This window comes from Saccopteryx leptura, chromosome 2 (assembly GCF_036850995.1).
Source record: "Saccopteryx leptura isolate mSacLep1 chromosome 2, mSacLep1_pri_phased_curated, whole genome shotgun sequence".
NCBI classification, from domain to species: Eukaryota; Metazoa; Chordata; class Mammalia; order Chiroptera; family Emballonuridae; genus Saccopteryx; species Saccopteryx leptura.
The window spans coordinates 363,858,112-363,880,753 of NC_089504.1; the positions used below are offsets into that span (position 1 = coordinate 363,858,112).

The window sequence follows — 22,642 nt, forward strand, 5'->3', positions numbered from 1 at the left end:
ACAGCGTCCCCTCGGCTCTGCAGACGTGCCTCTCAGATGTGTACCTTTGGCCTCCAGTCGAATTCCAGGCGCCCAGCATCTGATACTGGAGTGTAACTATGGGCTTCAGATCCAACGTATCTTAAATTCAAAGTCATCTTCCTCCACTAGCCACCACCGACCAGTAAGTCCTGGCTTCACCTCTCTGTCGTTGTATGACCCTGAGGAAGCTACTGACCCTTTATTCCTCAGAGCTACCATTTGTTCAGTGGGGGGTGGGTGTGTTTGGCAATGTGAGGAAGGCAGGCACTTATGACAGAGACTTCCTACATCTCTCCGTGTTTGTAGTACCTGTCTCAGTGTCTGGTCCATCGTAGGTACATAAATATATTATTGTACTTCTTTATTCAACATCTGTACATTCATCAGCACTGACTTAATTAATTGCTCAAGGGGAAACATGGATTCGGTCCTAACTCACTACTTGCAGGCTAATTTTCCAGGAAAACCATCCTTTTCCATTAGACTAAGTAAATTAGATGTGGCAATATGGCGGACCCTGTACATTCTACGTTGGTGTATTGCCATCTAGTGGGAGAGGCACAAACTACAAGCAGAGGGAGAGAAAGGGCTTGCAAGGGAAGGCAACATCCTAAAAAAAAAAAAAAGTTTGCTAGTATAAAGATTGATCCGTAACACTGTTGAATTTCAACAATCTGAAAAACCTACATAACAGGATGTGCTTTAAATATAAATGATCAATGCACACTTAGAGCAAGTTACAAGCTCGTCCTTATGATCTCTAACGTGTTCCAAGCAAAATTTTTAAAAAAGTCTGCATCCTTTTCCTGCAACTGACTACTTTGCTCCACGTAAATTCTCCGTGCTGCATATTGGATGTGAATCTAAATGAAAGAGAAGCCACTTGATTGGGGGGTGGGGGATTAGATTTCCTGACAACTCTATCTTTAACTAGCTAAGCAAATCTATTTTACTTTCTGAATGAGATAACCATTATCGAGTGCTTGCCGTGGGCTTGGAACTATGCTGAATATTTTATATGGATCATCCATCTCACTTAATCCTCATGAACCCCTCCTACACCCCCACAAAAGGGTAGGTAATCTTCCTTAGGACTCTCGGCTTACTTACTGCCTCCTCTGTCAAAACGGGGTAAGAAACTTGTTCAAAGTCAAAACCAGGATGTAGAACTGGACCCACAACCCAGGTCAGCCGGAGTCAAACACAAGTCCTTCACGTTATATTTTCCCGCATGCAACACCGCCTGCATTTTAAGAATGGTGTTAGGATGAACCTAGTCATGGAGAGCACTTTGGGGGGGGAAGCACAATGTTGTAATGCTTATTATGTAACAGAACGTTAACGCTGTAAATAGGTATAAAATGCTTTCTCTTCTGTTGGGACAACCCATTCACTTTACGATAGTATTTATTCAGTAAGGGTTGCTTTTTCTCAGTTGTGACATCCCCTCTTTCATTCCAGATTTACTGAGGCCTGTTTTATAGCTTAACACGGGGTCTCTCCTTGAGAGGAGTCTCTCAAGTTCCATGTGAACTTGAGTAAAATGTGTATTCTGCTGTTATTTGCAGACAGTACTTTACAGATAGATGTCTGTTAAATCTGTTGAACTTTAGAGTGTGGTTGAATCTCTCTCTCCCTATTGTTCTGCCTAGTTCGGCTATCCATCACTAAAAACAAGGTATGAAAGTCTTCAGTTCCTATTGTTAGATTTCCTAACCACACCATCATTCACTAGCAAAAAAGGAAAGAAAAAAAAAAAACTAAGTTTTTCATTCTAGATAACAGTTTTTCTAATTACCATGTGCCTGGGACAATGCTGAATATTTTACACATATTATCTCAATCACTAAAAAATAATCATGAATCGCTTGTAACGATAATCATTGCCTTATCTAACTCTCCCTTCCATCTTCCTCAGTTTTTGCTTCCTGCACTTTGGGGCTCTGTTGTCAAGTGCATATACGTTTATAATTGTTGCATTCCTGATGGGTTGATCCTTTTATCAGTATATAATGTCCTTCTCTGTCTCTTTTAACCATTTTTTGGTCTAAATCTATATTAAAGAAGGTCACCTTACAGCTTTCTGACCTCATGGCTTCTGATGAGAGGCAAACTTTTAACCTTATCGACCATCCTTTACAGGGGATGGGTTTTCTCTCGCTGCTTTCAACGTTCTGTCATTGGCTTTTAACAGTCTGACTATGAAGTGTTTCAATGTGGATCTTTCTGAGTTTATCCTAGTTAGAATTTGTTGGGCTTTTTGGATGTATGAATTCATGTTGTCTCTTTGGAAGCCTTTCATCAAGTTTGGGAAGTTTCCAGACATTAATTCTTCAAATATTCTTTCAGACCCTGTCTCCCTTGTCCTTCGAGGTGACCCGTAACATGCGCACTGGTATTCTTCATGGAGTCCCCTGCTGTGTTCACTCTTCTCCATTCTTTTCTCTTTCTGCTCCTCATACTAGATAATTACATTTGTCTTATGTTTCAAGTTTTCTGATTCTATCATTTGACTGCTCAAACCTGTTGAACTCCTCCTCTACTAAATTTTTCATGTCAGTTATTATACTTTTCAGTTTCAAAATTTCAAGTTGACCTATTTTTATACTTTTTCTCTTTACTGGTATTCTCATTGTTTCATAAATCATTTTCCTAATTTCTTTTAGTTCTTTGTCCTTTGTCCACGGTTTCCTTTAGCTCCTTGAACAGATGTAAGACAGTTGATTCAAAGTCTAGGCTTTTATGTTCTGGGCTTCATCACAAATGGTTTCTGTTGATTTTTTTCCCCCTCTGTATGAAACATACTTGCCTCTTTCTCTGCATGCCTCATAATTTGTTGTTGAAAATTAGTCAACTTAAAAATATAAGATAGAAACTCTGGAAATCAAATTTGCTACCCCTTCCCTTTAGGTTTTTTGTTGTGACTAAAAGATTTTTTTTTTTAGTGGCTTTCATGAACTAATTCTGTAAGAGCTATTCTTTGTCATGTGTAGCCACTAAAATCTCTACTGAGCTTAATCTTCAGCAATGGAGGCTGTTGTTTCCAAGTTTTGGTCACTACCCAGGTGCCCACATATGTATGAAACTGTGTGTGAGCCCAAGGATGGACAGAATCTCAGGGGTGGAGTGAAGTGGAGTGGGGTGGGTGGGGGATGAGGTGGAGTTTCCAGGGGGCCAGGAGGTGTCTGCATCCAGCAGGTGTAAGGCAGCAAAAAGATGCTCTCTCTCCTGTCTTTCAGGGTCTTTGGCTGAGACCATCCAGAGGTTTGTGATAGGTAGTCACAATAGCAGTGGTCATTTTTATTTACACAGACGATCATTTATAAGTGACACACACAGAAGTACCTTAAAGTTCATGTACATAAAAAGTACAAGTCACATCACTTTCAGAATATTGATGCCTGTGTCGTGCAGAAATGTAAATACGTGATTAGCCATTCCACTTTTTGTCATTATCATAAGCTTTCCCCAGCCGGAAAGGTATTTGATGGGCTGAAGATAAGAGGCACTCCTGGCCAGAAACCACCCAGCCCCAGTGTGTCAGGGTCGGGGTCAGGGTCGGGGTCGGGGTCGGGGTCAGGACTGACTGGACAGCGTCCCTCTTTTTTGCCCCTTTCAGAACACCCCACTCAGACACGCCCTAACTTGGGTCCAACGGGAAAATGAAAGGTGCTGCATCTCATCGAATCATCGCACCCCCTCATCTAGTCAGCCTACCTGCGCGGCCTCCCCGGGGCCATGCGGACCGCCTCTCACTGGGACGGACTTTGCCACCTGGCTGCCAGGAAGCTTCCCACGCCTCTCCTGCCCTGGGTTCCAGTCTCTGCCAATGGGAGTGGCAGGGCTGCTGTGAGTCAGTGATCAGTCGGTGGTTCTTGTTCTCATGTGGTGATTTCTGTTGAACTCCACAGCTTAGTTTGTGGTGGTGGTGGTTGTTGAGTTGGGGGGGGGGGGATAGTCCTCATGCCCAGTGTCACTAACTAACCACCTCTTTTGGCACCCTCTCCATCCCTCCCCCAGCCCCCTCCCCAGCCCCCTCTGCCCCCTCCACACCACCACCACTCCTGTCCCTCTCCCCCACCCCCACTCCCAAGCACCCCGTCCGCCGTCTCCCTCCAGGGTCTGACTATTCTATTATTTCACATGAATGGGACCGCACACTCCCCTCGCCTTTGATGACGGGCCGGCTCCTCTGATGCAGCACCAGGTCTTCCAGACCCGCCCACGTCTCTGCAAGTCCCAGTGCTTCATTCCCTTGCGCGGTTTAATCATTTCCCATCGAAAGCCTCTGAGACGAAGTAACTGTTGGTGGATTTTCCACCTGCTACCAAGTCCAAGTCCCCTCCCCCCTTTTCCAAATTTTAAGCGGTGGTAACACAGTGCTGCCTCCGCTGACAGATGCCCCTCACCAAACACCTTGGAAGGTAGTTCCTTTAGGAACTGTTCTGAAAGGAAGCAGGATGTGCGTTACCCGGACCGCTGCGGAGGCGGCCTGTAGTGAGCGTTTTACAGAATCAAGGTAGGACAGTGTTCCTTGTAAAGGGAAGAAAATCAGAAGCCCGCACCCCCAAATCGACCACACTGGCCCAGTGGTCATTCTGAGTTCCAGGGACGTAGGAAACAGTGGGCGCGATGAGCACCGTGGCATCTCGTGTCCTCGTCCTTGAACACAGGGGACTAAGCTCCTGCGGGACATGTGCCCGCCCTGGACAGGACAGGACGGAGCCGCAAACGGAATCTCACTCCCTTTGGCTTCCTCCCATGTAACTGATCTTCCTTCCCACAGTCTGCCCACCTTGGAAGCCTAAATAAAAGTGCTCCCCAGAGATTCCGAGAGCAGAGCAAGGGCTGCCAGATGGGAAGGGGAGGGGGGCTGGGTGAAGGGGGCGGGGTTACAGGTACAGGCTGGCAGTTAGGGAACGTGACTAGCCACACAGGGACGTCAGGTACAGCTCGGGGACACTGTTGGCAATACTGCAGTAACTCCAGGTGCTGCTGTGGGGGGTTACCTACCGCTGTGGAGGTGGGGTGATCACTTCCTCTTAGGTCCAGGGTCAAGCGGGCACCCTCTGTGGGCGGAGAAACTTGCCTGCTTGTTTTGCCTCTGTTGCTGCCTCCATGAAAATTCACTAAGTGGTAGACAGTAATAGGAATGGTAATAATTGCATTATAAATGTCCACGTATTTTCTCTTTTTTATAGAGGTATAAATTTATAATATTGTGTTAAGTGTGCACGGTGACAAGAACCGACCAGACTTTGTAGGGTGATCATAATGTAAGCAACAAAAATGTTGAACACCTGGAAGTACTGTGCTATTGTATACCTACCTAGACCAACTGTACTTAAGAAAATAGCATCAATATTTACCCTACCCCCTCCCACACCACCCTTCCCAAATAAACGAATGCCGAAATGATTCTAAGGAAAGGAAAAGGCAATAGAGACAACTATTTCCCCTAAAAACAGTAATTAATCTATCCTGATGCAGCTTCCTATAATCTGCGTTTCCCTGAGCAAGTCGTCACCTGATCTGAAGTTCCTTTCGTCACCTCACAAAAACAGGGTTGTTGGCCCTGGCCGGTTGGCTCAGTGGTAGAGCGTCAGCCCAGCATGTGGAAGCCCCGGGTTCAATCCCTGACCAAGGCACACAGGAGAAGTGCCCATCTGCTTCTCCACCCCTCCCCCTCTCCTTCCTCTCTGTCTCTCTCTTCCCCTCCCGCAGCCAAGCCTCCATTGGAGCAAAGCTGGCTGGCCCGGGCTCTGAGGATGGCTCTATGGCCTCCACCTCAGGCACTAGAATGTCTCCAGCCACAACAGAGCAATGCCCCACATGGGCAGAGCATTGCTCCCCAGTGGGCATGCCGGGTGGATCCCAGTCGGGCACATGCGGGAGTCTCTCTGCCTCCCCACTTCTCACTTCAGAAAAATACAAAAAAAAACAAACAAAACAGGGTTGTCATGAGGATCAAATGAGAGTGACATGTTGAATCAAAGTGCTTTGTAAACAGTCATTTTATATAAATATAAAGTGGTACACCTTCAATGCTGTCACTCCAATAGACACTTCCTCATTTAAACAAAACACCTTTAAAAAATTTTTAACAATGTATAAATGCATTGAACAAAATAAATTGTTAAGACTCCAACAAAGTTTGCAGTATACCTACAAGAGAATTTACAGAGGTCTGTTACAGTTTGTAGATTGTTACATATATTGCCTTTTAGGAAAAACCATTAATACAAATGCATGATTTACAATATCCCCACTATAGCAAGAAAAAAAACCAGATTCATAAAATAGTATGTCTTTTAGGCATTTATTATGCCAAGTATTTATATTATTATTCTCACTATGACATAAGAATAATACTCCTTCTGTGGTAAAAGACAGATTTCTTTAGGCTGTGAAGCTCTTCCAGTAAGTTCCAAAGTAAAATCTGACGAGCCTCTCCAGGAAATAAATAGAACAGCAGCAATCTCGTCAACATAAACTACACTAAGGCAGCCCTTAGACATAAACTATGACAGTCACTATACTAACTGATCCTAAAGTTCATGACTTACTACAAATTTTAAAAATAAATATAGAAACCAGATCACGCCACTGACCCAAATTTGGTTTGTATCTTCCCGCGAACACCTAGCATAAGAAGTTTCACCAGGAACTACACATTAGGTTGTAAAATTAACAATTTTTTCTAACTTATACATAAGCCAAAGTGCTCATTCTTACCATGGACGCAAAACTTTGTTCTGAAAATCATCTACAGAATTAATATATAAACACATGGGGTTTTGAGATAAGATTGAGAACATCTTTATACATCCTCTGGATGGAAATGCGAAGGTCCTCATTATGCATGGACACGCACACAGACCCTCTCGTCAGGCTGCGGCACATGGGCTACATGGCTGTACACACATGTATGTATGTACACCGTGAACCAAATTCTGACAGTGTTTCTGGCAACACCCTATTTCCAAGCCCGAAAGCAAGAAAGAAAATAAAAACTCAATATGAAAATGATTTTCCCTTTTTTACAAGTAAATATTAAAGTGGAACAACAAACCCAGGTACTGAGCTCTAACAGGTCCAGAGTCCAGAGTCTCCTCAGCCGATACTCAGTGTACAGAACACACAGGCTCTCTCCCTCTTCAGGAAGCCTGGTCTTCTCCAGTGTTCTGCAAAAGGACAAGAACTCCTTAATAAAAATTTTTTTTTTAATTTTTAAAGCTATTTCACTTAACATACCCAACTTCAAAGCACGAAGAACAAATTCCGTATTTGCAGAGCCGGCTACAGGTGAGCTTACATTCAACGGCTCAATGATGTTGAAAACTACAAACACGCTGGAAAAGCCAATCAATGGGTCCACCCCCCAAAATGTCCGGCAAGACCACCTCATTTTACCCAGCCCCACCTCAGAAACACTGAAAATCCCGAGGGGAGAAAACTCAACACGATCACCGTCAGGTGGACCACAGAGAAGGTATGCGGGGACCGGGCAACACCCCTCAGGAGAATCAAGCCCTGCATGAACATTCCCCTCTACTTCTTATCCTCTACACAGGAAAGCATCCAGCAGAGTGGGAGGGACAATGAGTCTCAGAAGAGTGCTGTGCCCTCACTACAGAGCCCTGAGTGTGGACTCCATCTCCCAGGGCTTCCGTTACCTGAATGCAACCCCTGGGCCGGCAGCATCGGCGCCCCCTGGGAACTCGTCAGACGCAGACTGCCACCCACCCAGACCAACTGCGAAGAACCCTGGAGGTGTGCCCCAATAATGAGCGTCAGCCCTAGGCGATTCCAATGCAGGTTTAAGTCTGAGAACCGCTGTCTGTACAACACTATCTGTCCAAGCTACTGCACAAGAATAAAGACTTAATTGTTTTCCCAAGAGACTGAATCAATAACTGCTTGCCTATGACTATAACTTACCCCGCTGAACACCCTGGTTTCAATATTCATGCTAAGGAACTGCAGTCTAACCTGCATTCTAAAAAAAAAAAAAATTGAGTACTTTAAAACAATCTTTAATTATATAGCCTTATTTTGTTTGTACTTGTTCTTACTATATAAACCCTGAGACCATACATCATTCTCCAAAACTGCCAGAGCCACCAGAACTCATGGAAAGCAACCAAACTTAAGGTCATTTTTTAAAAAATAAATCATTATCAACAATTATCTCTCTGGTTTTAAAATGATTTCAGGACACTGACAATACATTTATGGAATGTCCTAAAAGTCTCCCAAAAGTAATTAAATTAACTTTATCATCATCATCATCTCATATCTAAACACGTGCCTTAAAAAAACTTCAAGTAGTTCATAAAAAGTAAGTCCTACAAGAGTTAGCATCACTGCATTAGTCCCTGACCACATCAGATTTTCCCCTCACATCCAGAGTGCACTCACCTGTCTCAAAAACTGCTTTCCAAGGTAAGACGTCGCCATGCTGGTTAAATTCTTCCTGCTGCCCACCTTGCACCTGATGTAGCCGTAGAGGTTGGCACCCTGGAGCACCACCCCCATGGTGACCACCGCCTGGGGAAGGGGAGAAGAATCCGTGATTCCTGGATGAAAACTGACTGCACTCTCCCTGCACCACGCACGAGACACGCGTGAGACACGCGTGAGTGTCCTGGGGAAGAGAAGGAACAGGAAGCCCTGCAGAGCAGGGTTGTGCCGCCAGACCCATCGCTCGCCAGAACAGCCCTCTCCAACGTGGGCTCTGCTCCGGGCGCTCCACCCCCCACCAGCCAGTACTCCTTAAATACACGGCTCCGTGCCAGGCACCACGCTGCCCCTGGGAATGCCCTGGGGGAGGGGGCACTCTCTCTATTCTCCATGGGTCTGTGCCTCAAGATGTAAAAAATGTAAATGAGACTCGAAGAAGCGCATATACGATTGATCCCTTTAAGAATTAGAAAGCAATGGTCAAGACCAGATCCAGCTGGATAAACTGGGAGCACACGGAGCGACCAAGTTGCTCCACACTAACAAGCAGTCTCCGCTGGCTTCTCGGCGGGAAAGCCGGGCCTCCAGGCGGCTGCTCCAGAGTCGGCTGTGACAGGCGGGGCGGGGCCAGCGGAGTCTGTGACAGGCGGGGCGGGGCCAGCGGAGTCTGTGACAGGCGGGGGCGGGGCCAGCGGAGTCTGTGACAGGCGGGGCGGGGCCAGCGGAGTCTGTGACAGGTGGGGGCGGAACCAGCGGAGTCTGTGACAGGCGGGGGCGGGGCCAGCGGAGTCTGTGACAGGCGGGGGCGGGGCCAGCGGAGTCTGTGACAGGCGGGGGCGGGGCCAGCAGAGTCTGACACAGGCGGGGGCGGGGCCAGCGGAGTCTGTGACAGGCGGGGCGGGGCCAGCGGAGTCTGTGACAGGCGGGGCGGGGCCAGCGGAGTCTGTGACAGGCGGGGGCGGGGCCAGCGGAGTCTGTGACAGGCGGGGGCGGGGCCAGCGGAGCACTGGGAGGACACACACCCTGGCAGTGTTTCCTTCCTGGCAGCCACGTCCGGACCCTACAGGGGACCCCCAACATCACTGAGGAGTAAGAAGGAGCCACTAAGCCCACTTTAAATATTAAGGAAATAAAGTTAATCAGGACAATGTAAGGGGATCACATGATTAAATGTCCTAGAAAGGCTTGGCAGTTTTCCTGCAGAGGCCAGACAAACATGGTGGGCTCCGGGGACCCTGTGGTCACCGCTGCAGACACGCAGCCCTGCCAGTCCAGTCTCACAGCAGCCAGAGACAACATGCAGACGAACAGCCAGGCTGCCTTCCAATACAACCCCACAGAGACCGCGGCAGGCTGCCAACCGGTTCTTGAAAAAACAACTCGCCTGACCAGGCTGTGGCGCAGTGGATAGAGCATCAAACTGGGATGTGGAGGACCCAGGTTCGAGACCCCGAGGTCGCCAACTTGAGCGCGGGCTCATCTGGTTTGAGCAAAGCTCACCAGCTTGGACCCAAGGTCGCTGGCTCCAGCAAGGGGTTACTCGGTCTGCTGAAGGCCCACGGTCAAGGCACATATGAGAAAGCAATCAATGAACAACTAAGGTGTCACAACGAAAAACTGATGATTGATGCTTCTCATCTCTCTCTGTTCCTGTCTGTCTGTCCCTATCTATCCCTCTCTCTGACTCTGTCTCTGTAAAAAAAAAAAAAAGAAAAATCTCGTCAACTCATCTGCTATTCAAAGGATTACCTGAGAAACGATTATATCTTTAAAAAGCAAGATGGTCAAACAGAACATCTTTTTCTGGCCCTGGCCCGTTGGCTCAGTGAATAGAACATCAACCTGGTGTACGGATATTCGGCTTCAATTTCTGGTCAGGGCACACAGGAGAAGTGACCGTCTGCTTCTCTCCTCTCCCCTTCTTCTCCTTCCTCCTCTCCCACAGCCAGTGGCTTGATTGATTCAAACATGGCGCAGGGCACTGAGGATAACTCAGTAGGTCTAGCGCAGTATTTTCAAAAAGATCACTGTGTTAGTTCTGAACGAAGCTAAACACGTTTGTCTGGAGCTTACTGAACACTCTCATCCAACAAGATGATGACGTGATACGTACGGTAACCTCTGCACAAGGTGGGTTAAATTAAAACTGTGCAAGGCCCCCGGAGAACTGGCGAAATGGGGTCTTTAATGGGACTCCATTCGCCAATACGTCAGTGCAGAGTTGGGAGTAAACTCGGGGAAACACACGATCAAGCTGCCTGTCCAAGGTCAACAGGACGGCCGCCCCGCGCCCCCCGTCCTCCTGCAGCCACTCACCAGCCACTTCACTCGGAAGGAGAAGAGGGCGCTGAAGGCGAACACCACCCAGAGCACGGGGCAGGCGATGAGTCCCAGCCAGAAGATTCTCGACTCAGCCTCCGACCCGGTCCTGCTCTCCTGAGCAGACGCCTATAAAAGTGTACACACTTCACAACCACTGCTTTGCGATATTTATCAGTAAGATCACCATTTTTTATGACAACACCTTACCCTCAAATTCAAAATAAGTGAAGACAGACAACCCAAGTTCTAAGTTAGAACCCCCCTCCCCCCGCCAATAAAAGAGGTGAGTGGACCTACCACTATTGTCATTTTAGGCACTGGTTTTAATAGACTTTGTTTTAAATCAAGAATTCTGCATTTTCAGGACAGAGTTTAAGAATGGTCTCTGATAGGTTTCTATTAAATTCCTCTTCTATTTATACTGTCTATTCATAAGGAAGCTTAAAATGATACCCTCTCAGGTGAGAATCATGGCTATCGTCATCCTAAAAGGTCAAGTCAGGGTCCAGAGAAAGAAGTAGAATTAAAGGATTCTTAACAATATCTTAGCAAAACCCAGGAATTTAAAATGGTGCCGAGTTGTTAAAAGATAGTTTATAAATAAAGAAACAGGCCCACTGAGCGTACTGCTGCTGAGAAGCACCTGTCAAGGGCCTTCCTGGCAGAAGCAGCAATTCCACTAGCACCGTCTGCGAGAACTTGTCCTCTGCCCCCAAACTGATTTCCACAGGGAAACAATGCTCACTACGGGCGGGCAGGCCAAACCCAAAGCAGACACTGGTCCGACTTAAAGAACAGACTGCTCTGATCAATTCTACCCAGTTGCAATCTTTCTCTTTCCTGCCCACCAATGGAAAGACCGTGGGAGCAGGGACAGAGCAAGGTATGAAATCGGTTATTCCAGGCGAGGCCACAGAAGGAGACCCGTTATCACCACCAGCCGCCAGCAGACGGCTCGGCACACGGATAAGCTCTGACCCAGAGTCCACTCCCGGAGGGTCTCTGCAGCGCACACATCGTCTGGTCTCCACTGGCCAGAAACACGTCACTGGTTTTAGAAGGCCGTCTGGTTTAGTGCTGATATGCCAAATGAGCTGGGGTGGTCCTTTTAATCCTGAATACCTCATCCATAAATATTCAAGTGGAATCTGCACGTAATGGATTGAATGACGCTCAGAAGAGGGGTCAGAGGAGCTTACCTTCCTGGACTCGAACACCCAGTGGCTCTTCCCATCCTCATCGATGTGATTCCACCAGCGCAGGCCGACCATCAGTCTACCGGTGACATTCTGGGAAAGAGAAAAACATACACACACATTTTAAAGATCTACCATGAGATCACAAACAAAACAGCATCAGCTTTACCTCCCTAATATTCCAGTAAAGACCTATATGTAACAGACCTGGACAAAAGATTAAACAAAATGGCGGCAGCAGGACCGGCAGGGGGAGGTGACAGGGTGAGTACATCCGTGAACATCACCCTCCTCCGTTCCCTCAGGAGCTCCTGTCCTTTCTCCAGTGCCCTAAAGTGTCCCTCAATCCCTGCTCTCAGCTCCTGTGACCCAGTTTTCCTCTGTGTCCTGACTCTAGCCATATACGCTTTATGACTGTGTATCTCTAAAAATGGTGCTTATGCACTAAATGCTTATGTCCCCCCCAAATGTGTATGTTGAAACTCTGACCCCCACCATGTGATACGAGGTGATTAGGATTAGATGAGGTCATAAGGGTGGAGCCCTCATAAATGGGTTCAGTACCCTTATAAGAATAAAGAGAGAGCTTCCCACCTCTCTCTGCTCTCCACCACGTGAGGGTACAAGCAGGTCGGCCATCTGCAACAGGCAAGAGGGTCCTCACCAGAAGCCAACCCTGCTGTCACCCTGGCCTGAGATGTCCAGCCTCCAGAACTTGGGAAATAAATCCCTGCAGTTTATAAGCCACTGTCTATGGTATTGTCACCACAGCCCAAACTAAGACAACAGTTACAGGGACTGGCCTTCACTCAGTACCTCAAACGCACAAAGTTCTTCTCCTCTTATGAACATTAAAAATTGCTTGGCTAACTTTCCTGATGCTTATTCACACAACAGATACCTAGCGAGCATGTCATAAATCGGCGGTAACAGTTACACTCGTCCTCAGGGAGCTTCCAGTGTAGTGGAGAAGGGAGGCACGTCGGCCAGTGTCCACATGTACCGTTACCAAACGCGGTAGGTGCTGTGAGGGTCCAACAGGAAAATACGATCTCGTCAAGAACCAGAAAATGTCTCTCTGGGGATCAACATTTGGACTGAAATTTAAAGGACCCGTAGGAACCAGTAACGCAGGGGATCTTTGATCAGTGGTGTCCACGAACAGAGTTCAGGGATTCTGAGAACGTGGATGAGGAAAAGGTGTCTTTTCATCTCTTCTTTGAAGAACTGTATTGAGGTTCCTAATAATTATGGCACATCTCTGTAAACTCTGACTAGGTTTGCAACCCTGCCTACCCCTTTCCCAAGTTCACTCAGTGATTTCCCGTCTTGACTTTGTAATTGTGCTTTATAGAGCAACTGTTTGGATATCTGTAAGTAATTGTGCCACAAGTAAAAGGGTGACATTTTTTAAGCCCTCATTTAAAAAAACAAACAAAAAACAGCTTATCAGAAAATACATTTTTTGGCCACATGTTTTAAAACCCCAAACCCAGAGGGATTTAATTCTACGAATTTGGGAGAGCTGACTGAAGTCCAGGGCTGAACAGAAATGACATCAGCCACAGAAAGCATTCCTGTAGACAAACTGTGACCAGGATGCGGGCAACACTCAGAGCCTAAAGCAACAGAGGAAATTCAGAGAAAAACAAGCCAAAGAGGACCAGACAAAAGGAAGCCTAAAGCAAAGAGACCTCTGTAAGCTTCCTCTCAGCAGTGTGTGGTCTGGAAGCTGCCACTGCGAAGCCAACCCTTTCCTATGTCTATCAATCCAGAGACATAACCGTGGCTCGGCTGGTGGGTGTGAACGGAACTGTAACCTCTTACTGGTCTTTGGAGCGATACGTGTGTCTCCAAAGTTCCAAACTAGCCTTTGTTTTCTTTTCTTTTCTTTGATATCCCTGCCCCCACATTTTACTATGAAAACATCCAAACACACAGAAGAGTCTAGTTTTACAGTGAACACCTATCTGCCTACCACCTAGCGTCTACAGCTAATATGTTAAGTACCCTTATCCCACTGTCCACCTCTCTGTCCATTCACCCCTCGATTCAGCCTTGCCGTCGAGTGTGAAATCATTTCTTACAGCCCCTTCTGTCCCCTACAACACTGTTTTCTCAGTTTCAGCCCTGACTGAATTGGGCTAGAGCAGGGGTCGGGAAACTTTTTGGCCGAGAGAGCCATGAACACCACATATTTTAAAATATAAATATAATTCCGTGAGAGCCATACAACGACCCATGGAGGTTAGGCATTATCCAATAAAAATTTGGTGTTGTCCCGGAGGACAGCTGTGATTGGCTCCAGCCACCCGCAACCATGAACATGAGCGGTAGGAAATGAATGGATTGTAATACATGAGAATGTTTTACATTTTTAACGTTTATTATTTTTTTTTATTAAAGATTTGCCTGCAAGCCAGATGCAGCCATCAAAAGAGCCACATCTGGCTCGGGAGCCATAGGTTCCCAACCCCTGGGCTAGAACATTCTCCGTTGTGGGGAGCCATCCAATCCGGGGATCTTAAAGTACTTATTAGCAACACCCCCAGCCTCTACCCACTAGATCTTTCAATAGCACACTTCCCCCACCCCACCTCAGTTGTCTTCAGACACTGACATACATGCCCTGGGGGGGGGGGGGGAAATACTGCCCTCGAGCCTTCACAGTGGATACTGCTGTAGTGTCTATGAACAAACTCTCTGGGGTCTTATCTAGAAATCAGCACAGCACAGTGGAGGGTCACCCTGAAGCAAGCCCAGTGAACTGGATCAGAAGTGTCCGCGGGCTCTGTGGCCACCGGCCACACTTCTGTGTTGAGTGTGAAAGCCCACGGAGGCTGGCGGAAGGGACAGGCAAGCGGGTGGCGTCATAACCCACACAGGATCTGAGAGAGCTCGCACTTACACCCAGAGGAGGCCTAAGGTCACAAAAGGATTCGTTAACACCAATCCAAAATGCTAAGTTTTTTTTTTCTGTCCATACATCATTTAATCTCACATTAAATGGTTTCAAAAAATAAAAACCATCAAACCTACCTTGACTGCCCAGAAGTCACATGACAGCAACAACATAATCGTCACCATGCAGGCAATGAAGCTCCTGCTGAACAGCTCACAGAGGAGGTAGACTACAATTGCACTGACTCGGAAGAACAAATGGAAAAAGGACGCCACTGGGTGCCTGAAAACCGAAACGTAACAAAAGAAACATGGTTACATTTTAGACGGGGGGGGGGCCTGCCACGTGGATGAGAGACACTCCGGTCAGTGTCACCATGCAGGTTCGGTCAGAACAAAAGCGATGGCCTGTCTCCTGCATCTCTATTTCCATAAGTCCCACTACCTGAGTAAGCCATGCTGTTGCGGCAGATACACAATGGAAACATAACCTTACTGCCCCACTGAGTATCAACTTGCACAGAATATATATGAAGAAACTTTAACCAAGCTTGGGGAAATATAGGCCATACCCTCAGGACTGAATCCTATTTTCCTATGTCTAAAAACCACACAAAAAAATTTACTAGGCCCTCAGAAATCACTTCAGGTAATAAGACAAAGTAACCTTATTTGTTTCTTTTTTAACAGCTTTATTGAGATACAATCTATATACCATACAATTCACCCATTTAAAGCCTATAATCCAGTGGTTGTGGTTGTTTTTTAATATAGTCACAGAGTTGAACAACCATCAGCACAATGCATTTTAGAACTTTCTCATCAGCTCAAAGGACACCTGTACCCACTGGAGTCACTGCCCATTCACCCCACCACCCCACCCTTTCTCCAGCCCTCGGCAACCATTCATGTACCTTTTCTCTCTACAGATCTGCCCCGTCTGGACATTTCACATAAACGAAACTGTACAGCAAGTGGCCTTCTGTGACTGGCATCTCTCAGTATAACGTTTTCAAGGCTTGGGTAGAGTTTGATTTCATTAAGTGAATTTCTTCAGAGAGAACGAAATTTGGGATAGAAACGTCTGGCTTGATATTTTCAGGTCAGTTTATACAAGAGATGCAATTCTGAAACTTGCACCATAAAGCACAGTGCCCTCCTGCGTCTAGGGAAACAGTCTAAAGAAACGGTGCGTTCCTAGTAACCAGGAGCTAGAATGAACCAACTAGTGTTCACATAACTGGGTCTGCAGACCCGAAAACAGAGCGGTAGTGAAATTCCACATGGCAGCTGCTGGCAAAGAAAATCTGAAATATCATCTCTGTCCCCGACTAAAGACCCCACCAGGGACAGACAACAGTCACAAGGATGCCACCATCACTCTGCCTGGAGTCCCGTCACTTGGCACCAGGCTATAGACAGAGCAGCAGCGGACACTGACACACAACTCTTTTTTTTTTTTTTTTTTTGACACACAACTCTTAAAAGTTACCTTCCCCTCATACCTGATTTTCGATTTTTTAGGTCTGTTCGCCGTTTCCTCTTCGGCATCAAACAGTGCGACATCCTCAGCATCATCATTACTGTCCTAACGAGAAAATTAAATATCCGTCAGGCAAAATGAATTCAGCACATGCGTGCCGACAACACGCAAGGCAGCACACGGTCAAAATGGAAGACAAGATCAAGACATGGTCAGAGCCATCTGGGAGTCCACAACCCAGGGAGACGGTTCCTTCATCCAAGATCAAGACATGGTCAGAGCCATCTGGGAGTCCACAACCCAGGAGGACGGTTCCTTCATCCAAGATCAAGACATGGTCAGAGCCATCTGGGAATCCACAACCCAGGAGGACGGTTCCTTCATCCAAGATCAAGACATGGTCAGAGCCATCTGGGAGTCCACAACCCAGGGAGACGGCTCCTTCATCCAAGATCAAGACATGGTCAGAGCCATCTGGGAATCCACAACCCAGGGAGACGGTTCCTTCATCCAAGATCAAGACATGGTCAGAGCCATCTGGGAGTCCACAACCCAGGGAGACGGCTCCTTCATCCCCACCCCAACCAACTGGTGAAACCCCCCAGGGAATCAAAGTACCTGCTGTCTCCACACACACACCCCAAGCTGTGGAGCCCTGTGAGAAAACCACCCGGGTGCTGATAACGCTCCTGCAAGGTCAGAGACCCCTGCGACTATCCGGGGAGAAACGCAATTATTTTTGACTCCTTCACAGAATCATCTGACTTACATTCACATCCCCGACTCCTCAAAACTCCTTCTCTTTTTATCCAAAGCAAAACCGACTATTTGTGTACAGAATCACTTCTGTTCCTGCCTTCTCAGGGGACATGTTTCCTCAATGTTCCCCTATTTACACTTTATCTTCAAAGCTTTCTATTGGATCGTTTTAATCAGCACATCAACTTCTTCAACTGTCCTTTAGAGCAGTGGTCCCCAACCTTTTTTGAGCCACGGACCGGTTTAATGTCAGAAAATATTTTCACAGACTGGCCTTTAGGGTGGGATGGATAAATGTATCACGTGACCGAGACAAGCGTCAAGAGTGAGTCTTAGACGGATGTAACAGAGGAAATCTGGCCATTTTTTAAAAATAAAACATCATTCAGACTTAAATATAAGTAAAATGGAAATAATGTAAGTTATTTATTCTTTCTCTGCGGACCGGTATCAAATGACCCATGGACCGATACCGGTCCGCGGCCCAGGGGTTGGGGACCACTGCCTAGAGCATGAAAAAAAAATTTTTTTTTTAAAAAAGCCCTGATCCTCTCATTCGCACAAGGGCTACTTAACTATGTTTTGCCTGAATAGTCAGGTTTTTTATTCTTCCCTCAAAGATCTCTGTTGTGGGTGTTGATAGTCCTATTTTCTGCTGCTTTGCTTAATATATAGTGTTTCCTTTATCCCTCCTACCTCAATGCCTCACTCATATTTCAGGCTGGGACCTACTCCTAATTTAGAGCTCTCTTTCCTCCATTAGCCAACTTGTATTATGAATTTACCTTTGCCACCCAGCTTAGTGTATCCCAAGGTTCTCTTTACCAGGCCACAGTCACAGAGCTCCAGGAAAAAGCTACCTGGTCTCAACTCTCCAGGCAGAGGAGAACAGAAGCTTCATATCCACGCATGCTGCAAATGGCTTTTTCCAGTCTACCTGAATCATTACTAGCTAGAAGCAGCGGTCATTGGGACTTGGACATGAGCTGCAAAATATAGAATGGTGACAACAATTCCAGTGCCATGCGGACTTTTCCTGTGTGGAACTTTCCTGGACTCCTGCTCCCTGTGACAGCTCCTAACAGACTGAACTGTGGTTGGGTTGCATTTTTCAGGGATTTGGCATGGTGATGGGGCCAACTTGGACTTGGGGAACATGTTAAGGACACTACTCTTTTAGGGATTCTCGCTGTATTGGCCAAGAGTTTGCTTAAAGGCTTTTAATCACTGTAAAAAAAAATAGAGGACTGGATGAAGAAGATGGGGCACATATACACCATGGTATACTATTCAGCTAGGAGAAATGGTGACATTGGATCACTTATAGAGGAATGGTGGAGTCTTGGTAGCATTGTGCGGGGTGAAATAAGCGAATCAGAAAAAAACAGGAACTGCAGGATTCCATACATTGGTGGGACATAAAAGCGAGACTAAGAGGCATGGACAGGAGTGTGGTGGCTATGGGGAGGTGGGGGGAGGGAAGGAAGGAGAGGGGGAGGGGGAGGGGTACAGAGAGAACTGGATGGAGGGTGGCGGAGGATGATCTCGCTTCGGGTGATGGGTATGCAACAGAACTAAATGACAAGATAACCTGGAAATGTTTTCTTTGAATGTATGTATCCTGATTTATTGATGTCACCCCATTAAAATAAAAATTTATTTAACAAAAAAAAAAAAAAAAAAAAAGCCCTGATCCTGAATCTCTCCTATTTTCTACTTTCGTTCCCACTGTGTTCCTTCCTTTCACAACTTTGGGCTTCTAAGAGCGGTTCACATTTCAACTCACTGCAATTCACCTTCAGTCTCAACCACAGTAAACCTGCTCTTTATAGCAGGGGTCCCCAAACTTTTTACACAGGGGCCAGTTCACTGTCCCTCAGACCGTTGGAGGACCAGACTATAAAAAAAACTATGAACAAATCCCTATGCACACTGCACATATCTTATTTTACAGTAAAAAAACAAAACGGGAACAAATACAATATTTAAAAAAAGAACAAGTAAATTTAAATCAACAAACTGACCAGTATTTCAATGGGAACTATGGGCCTGCTTTTGACTAATGAGATGGTCAATGTGCTCCTCTCACTGACCACCAATGAAAGAGGTGCCCCTTCCGGAAGTGCGGGGGGGGGGGGCGGATAAATGGCCTCAGGGGGCTGCATGTGGCCCGCGGGCCATAGTTTGGGGACCCCTGCTTTATAGCTTCACAGGTGCCAGCCACTCACTGGCCTCCCTGCTTCTGTTTCTAGCCACATGCTCAGCTCTACCCCAGCTTCTCATTATCCCTTATCGTACCACATGCCTCCCCAAATTTTTCTCTGGTGCCCCTACAAGTACAGGAGAAAACTAAACCCCCTCACACACAGCATAGGAGATCTCATTATCTGATCCCCCTACTTCCTTCTGGCACGCTCTCCCACCAGACATTCCAGCAATAGTTACTGCACGATCTGCAAACACCACAGTCTCTCTCCTCCCTCTGCCCTCCACGTTTTCTTTACCCAGAAAGCTCTTCCCTTCCCCATCCATTCCCTACGGAGTCTCACCATTAAGCAAACACCAAATCATCTTTCAAATTTCAGCTCAAATACTGAATTGGCGGAGAAACTTTCCCTGCAGTTGAACAAATCTCAATCTGAACAATTATCTCAGGATATTCTAACTACAAGACTACTCCCACCTCCATCACTCTAAGCTACCGGAAGGCAAGGTCTGTCGTGGCTCTGTGGTAAGTCCTAGTGTCTCGCGGAGCATCAGGCCAGGTAATACAATATTTGTTAAAGTAGCAACGAACACAAAGAAGTCAGTCACCGGCAATACATGGCAGACTGTGATCGGCACCAGGAAAAATGTCAGTGCAGACGGGAGCACAGGGAAGAGGCTCTGGGGAAGCTTCCTGGAGGCGAGTTCATCGGCTGGGCCCTGACAGAACAAGTAGGCCTCCTGCTCATGCTAGTCCCTTGCCTAGGTGTATTTTCAAAGGTACAGAAGTGAGAACACACAAAGTATGCACAGGGAAACGGCCAAGGAGCCCACGGAGGATGTGACAGACAGAAGGGATGGAGCTACTCAAGCTTAGAAAGGTAAAACATTCAGATCTAGAAGACCAGTGGTTCTCAACCTCGGCTACAGGCTGGAATTACCTGGGGTGCTTCTAAACAAACAAACTGATCCCTGGGTCCCACTCTCAGGTTCAGATGTAATTAACCTGGGGCATGGTCTGAGCCTCTGGATTTTTCAAAGCCCTCTAGCTCAGTGTTTTTCAACCACCTGTCTGCAGATCAGTCCAAAAACGCCACCCCAAAGCTGTATGAAGATTACAAACCCAATGACCTGAGTCAAATTCACTTAACGTCCAGGGTCATCTCTGCCTTAGCGGTCCCCAAAGTAATTCTCCTATTTTCACCAGTCCCCAAGTGTAAAAAGGTTGATCAACACTGTTCTAAATAATAAGCATGTGCAGCCAAGATTGAAATCTACTGTGTGATGTTACATTAATGAAACACTGAGGCCTTCAGCTCTGGATCCAAAGAGTCCGATCTCCATCCAGCAGCGAAGGTGACCTTTCCACATTAGGTCATATCATCCCCTACTTAAAACCCACCGCACTTTGGCTGAAAAACAGACTCCTGTCCTGACATATCACCACTGGGCCCCTGCCCACCTCTAAGTCCATCTCAGGCCATCTCCCTTCCATCCCTCACCTCCATTAACTGTGCTTTAAACTTTGCTAGAACCAATAATGCCTCCTCTTATTCCTCCAAAGAAGTCCAACTTCTAATCCCTAGATCTTATGAATGTGTAAATTTGCCAGGCCCTCCCCCCCCCCAAAAAATTGTAGGGCTGACTAAATTAAGGACCTTGAGATGGGGAGATCATCCAGGTGGCCCCAAAGATGTAATTACAGTGGTCCTTACAAGAGAACCCCAGAAGGGCCAGGGACGGGGAGGAGCTAATGGAAGCAGAGGCCATAAAGATGAAAACCGACAAGTGGCCACGGTGTTTCTGACGGGTCATCAGGGGCCTCAGGAACAGCAGCTTCGGTACCGAGGGCCTAGAACAGTGCCTGGGCCATAGTCATCCCTCCAATAAGAAAAAAACAAACAAAAAAACAAAAACCCTATGATAATCTAAGTCCAAGTGCACTTTACAGTAGTAAATTTTTGTTTTTAGAAAAGAGATTAAGTTATTTTTACTATTGTCTGGTGTGTAAACTTGCGGACTGTAATTCAAGTCATGAACCACCATGCCCTGCGGTGAACTCGAACGCGGACCCCGGAGGCGCCTGCGTCGCGTCCCTGCAGGATGGCGGACCCCCGGGGGGACAGGCTACTGCCCTCGCGCTCGCCCGTCCACGCGGCCACAGCCGGGAGCCAGCGCGACGTCACACGGGGCGCCTCTGCGATCCCGCGCCCGGAACCGGTTCCGCCTGGGTGCCACCAGAGTCTCCGGCCACCAGCGGCTTCGCGGCGTCCACCCCGCTCCGCCTCGGGCTCGGGCAGCACAGCGGCCCCGGGACGGTCCACTCGCGCCCCGCCCGTCTTCCAGGCCGAGCCTCCCTATCCTCCCGGAGCCGCCGCCCGCACCCCCGCAGCCCCGCAGCCCGCGCCACGGCCCCGCACCTCACCTGCTGCAACATGACGGTCCTGCGCCAGCTGCACTTCCGGGAGCACGTCAGCACGGCCGCCGCCCGCGGGGCCTGGAACTGACGCGGCTCGGTCACCGGAGCCCGGGCGGAGCCAAGGACAAGCACCCCCTTGTTCCGACTTCCGCTTCTAGGCGCCAGCACGGGCGGAGCAAATACGGGGCGGGGATGAGCGTGTGGGTGGGGCTACTGTGTAGTCCAGGCAACGTGGAGTTGGGGCGGGGCGAGCGTGTGGGCGGGGCGACTGTGTAGTCCGGGAGATGTGTGGACTAGGCCGGTGTGTGGGTGGGCGGGGCGAGCTTGTGGGCGGGGCGACTGTGTAGTCCGGCCCATGTGGGGACTGGGGCGGGGCGAGCGTGTGGGCGGAACTACTGCGTAGTCCAGGATTGTAACCTGGGTTTGTGACTGACATCTGGGCGTAGTCTGGGTGATGTGAGGAATGGGGCGGGGCGAGCGTGTGGGCGGGGCGACTGTGTAGTCTGGGAGACGTGTGGACTGGGCCGGTGTGTGGGTGGGCGGGGCGAGCGTGTGGGCGGGGCGATGCCTCGTCCGATCTGTGTGCAGAGTGGGCGGGGCGGGGCGGGCGCGTGGGCGGGGCCACCCGGGATTCTGGCAGTAGGCACGAGCAGGGGCGAGTGCTGACCCTACGGAGCAAAAACCAGCCGGGAAAGGGTCCCTGTGCCGCGGTTGGCTTCGGGGTGAAAGCTCAGCGGCTTGTCGCATGGAGATATTACTGCTCCCTATGAGCCGTCATTACCCCCGGCGTGATGTCCTGCAGGCGGGGTTGGGGGGAGGGCTTTTATTACTTACGTAGTTGCGTTTTATGTGAACGGTTCACTCGACATTTCC

At 47.9% G+C, this 22,642-nt stretch overlaps 1 protein-coding gene across 1 annotated transcript; it reads right to left on the reverse strand.

Annotated features, from left to right (window-relative positions):
- Positions 1-6,017: 6,017 nt before the first annotated feature.
- On the reverse strand, positions 6,018-21,916 carry TVP23C (trans-golgi network vesicle protein 23 homolog C). Its single transcript, XM_066364922.1, has 7 exons — positions 21,776-21,916; positions 16,409-16,491; positions 15,042-15,186; positions 12,006-12,095; positions 10,801-10,932; positions 8,443-8,571; positions 6,018-7,205 (listed from the first exon to the last, which is right to left on the reverse strand). Exons 1-7 carry the CDS (start codon positions 21,785-21,787, stop codon positions 7,179-7,181), a joined length of 618 nt encoding a protein of 205 aa, XP_066221019.1. The 5' UTR covers positions 21,788-21,916; the 3' UTR covers positions 6,018-7,178.
- Positions 21,917-22,642: the final 726 nt, after the last annotated feature.

What these genes read in the sequence shown, in the direction of transcription:
- TVP23C (XM_066364922.1), bottom strand. An exon ending in CCTAAAAAATCGAAAATCAG is followed by an intron (nt 15,187 to 16,408) that starts GTATGAGGGGAA and finishes TTCGGTTTTCAG; the next exon opens with GCACCCAGTGGCGTCCTTTT. An exon ending in GAAAGCAGTTTTTGAGACAG is followed by an intron (nt 7,206 to 8,442) that starts GTGAGTGCACTC and finishes GTCCTTTTGCAG; the next exon opens with AACACTGGAGAAGACCAGGC.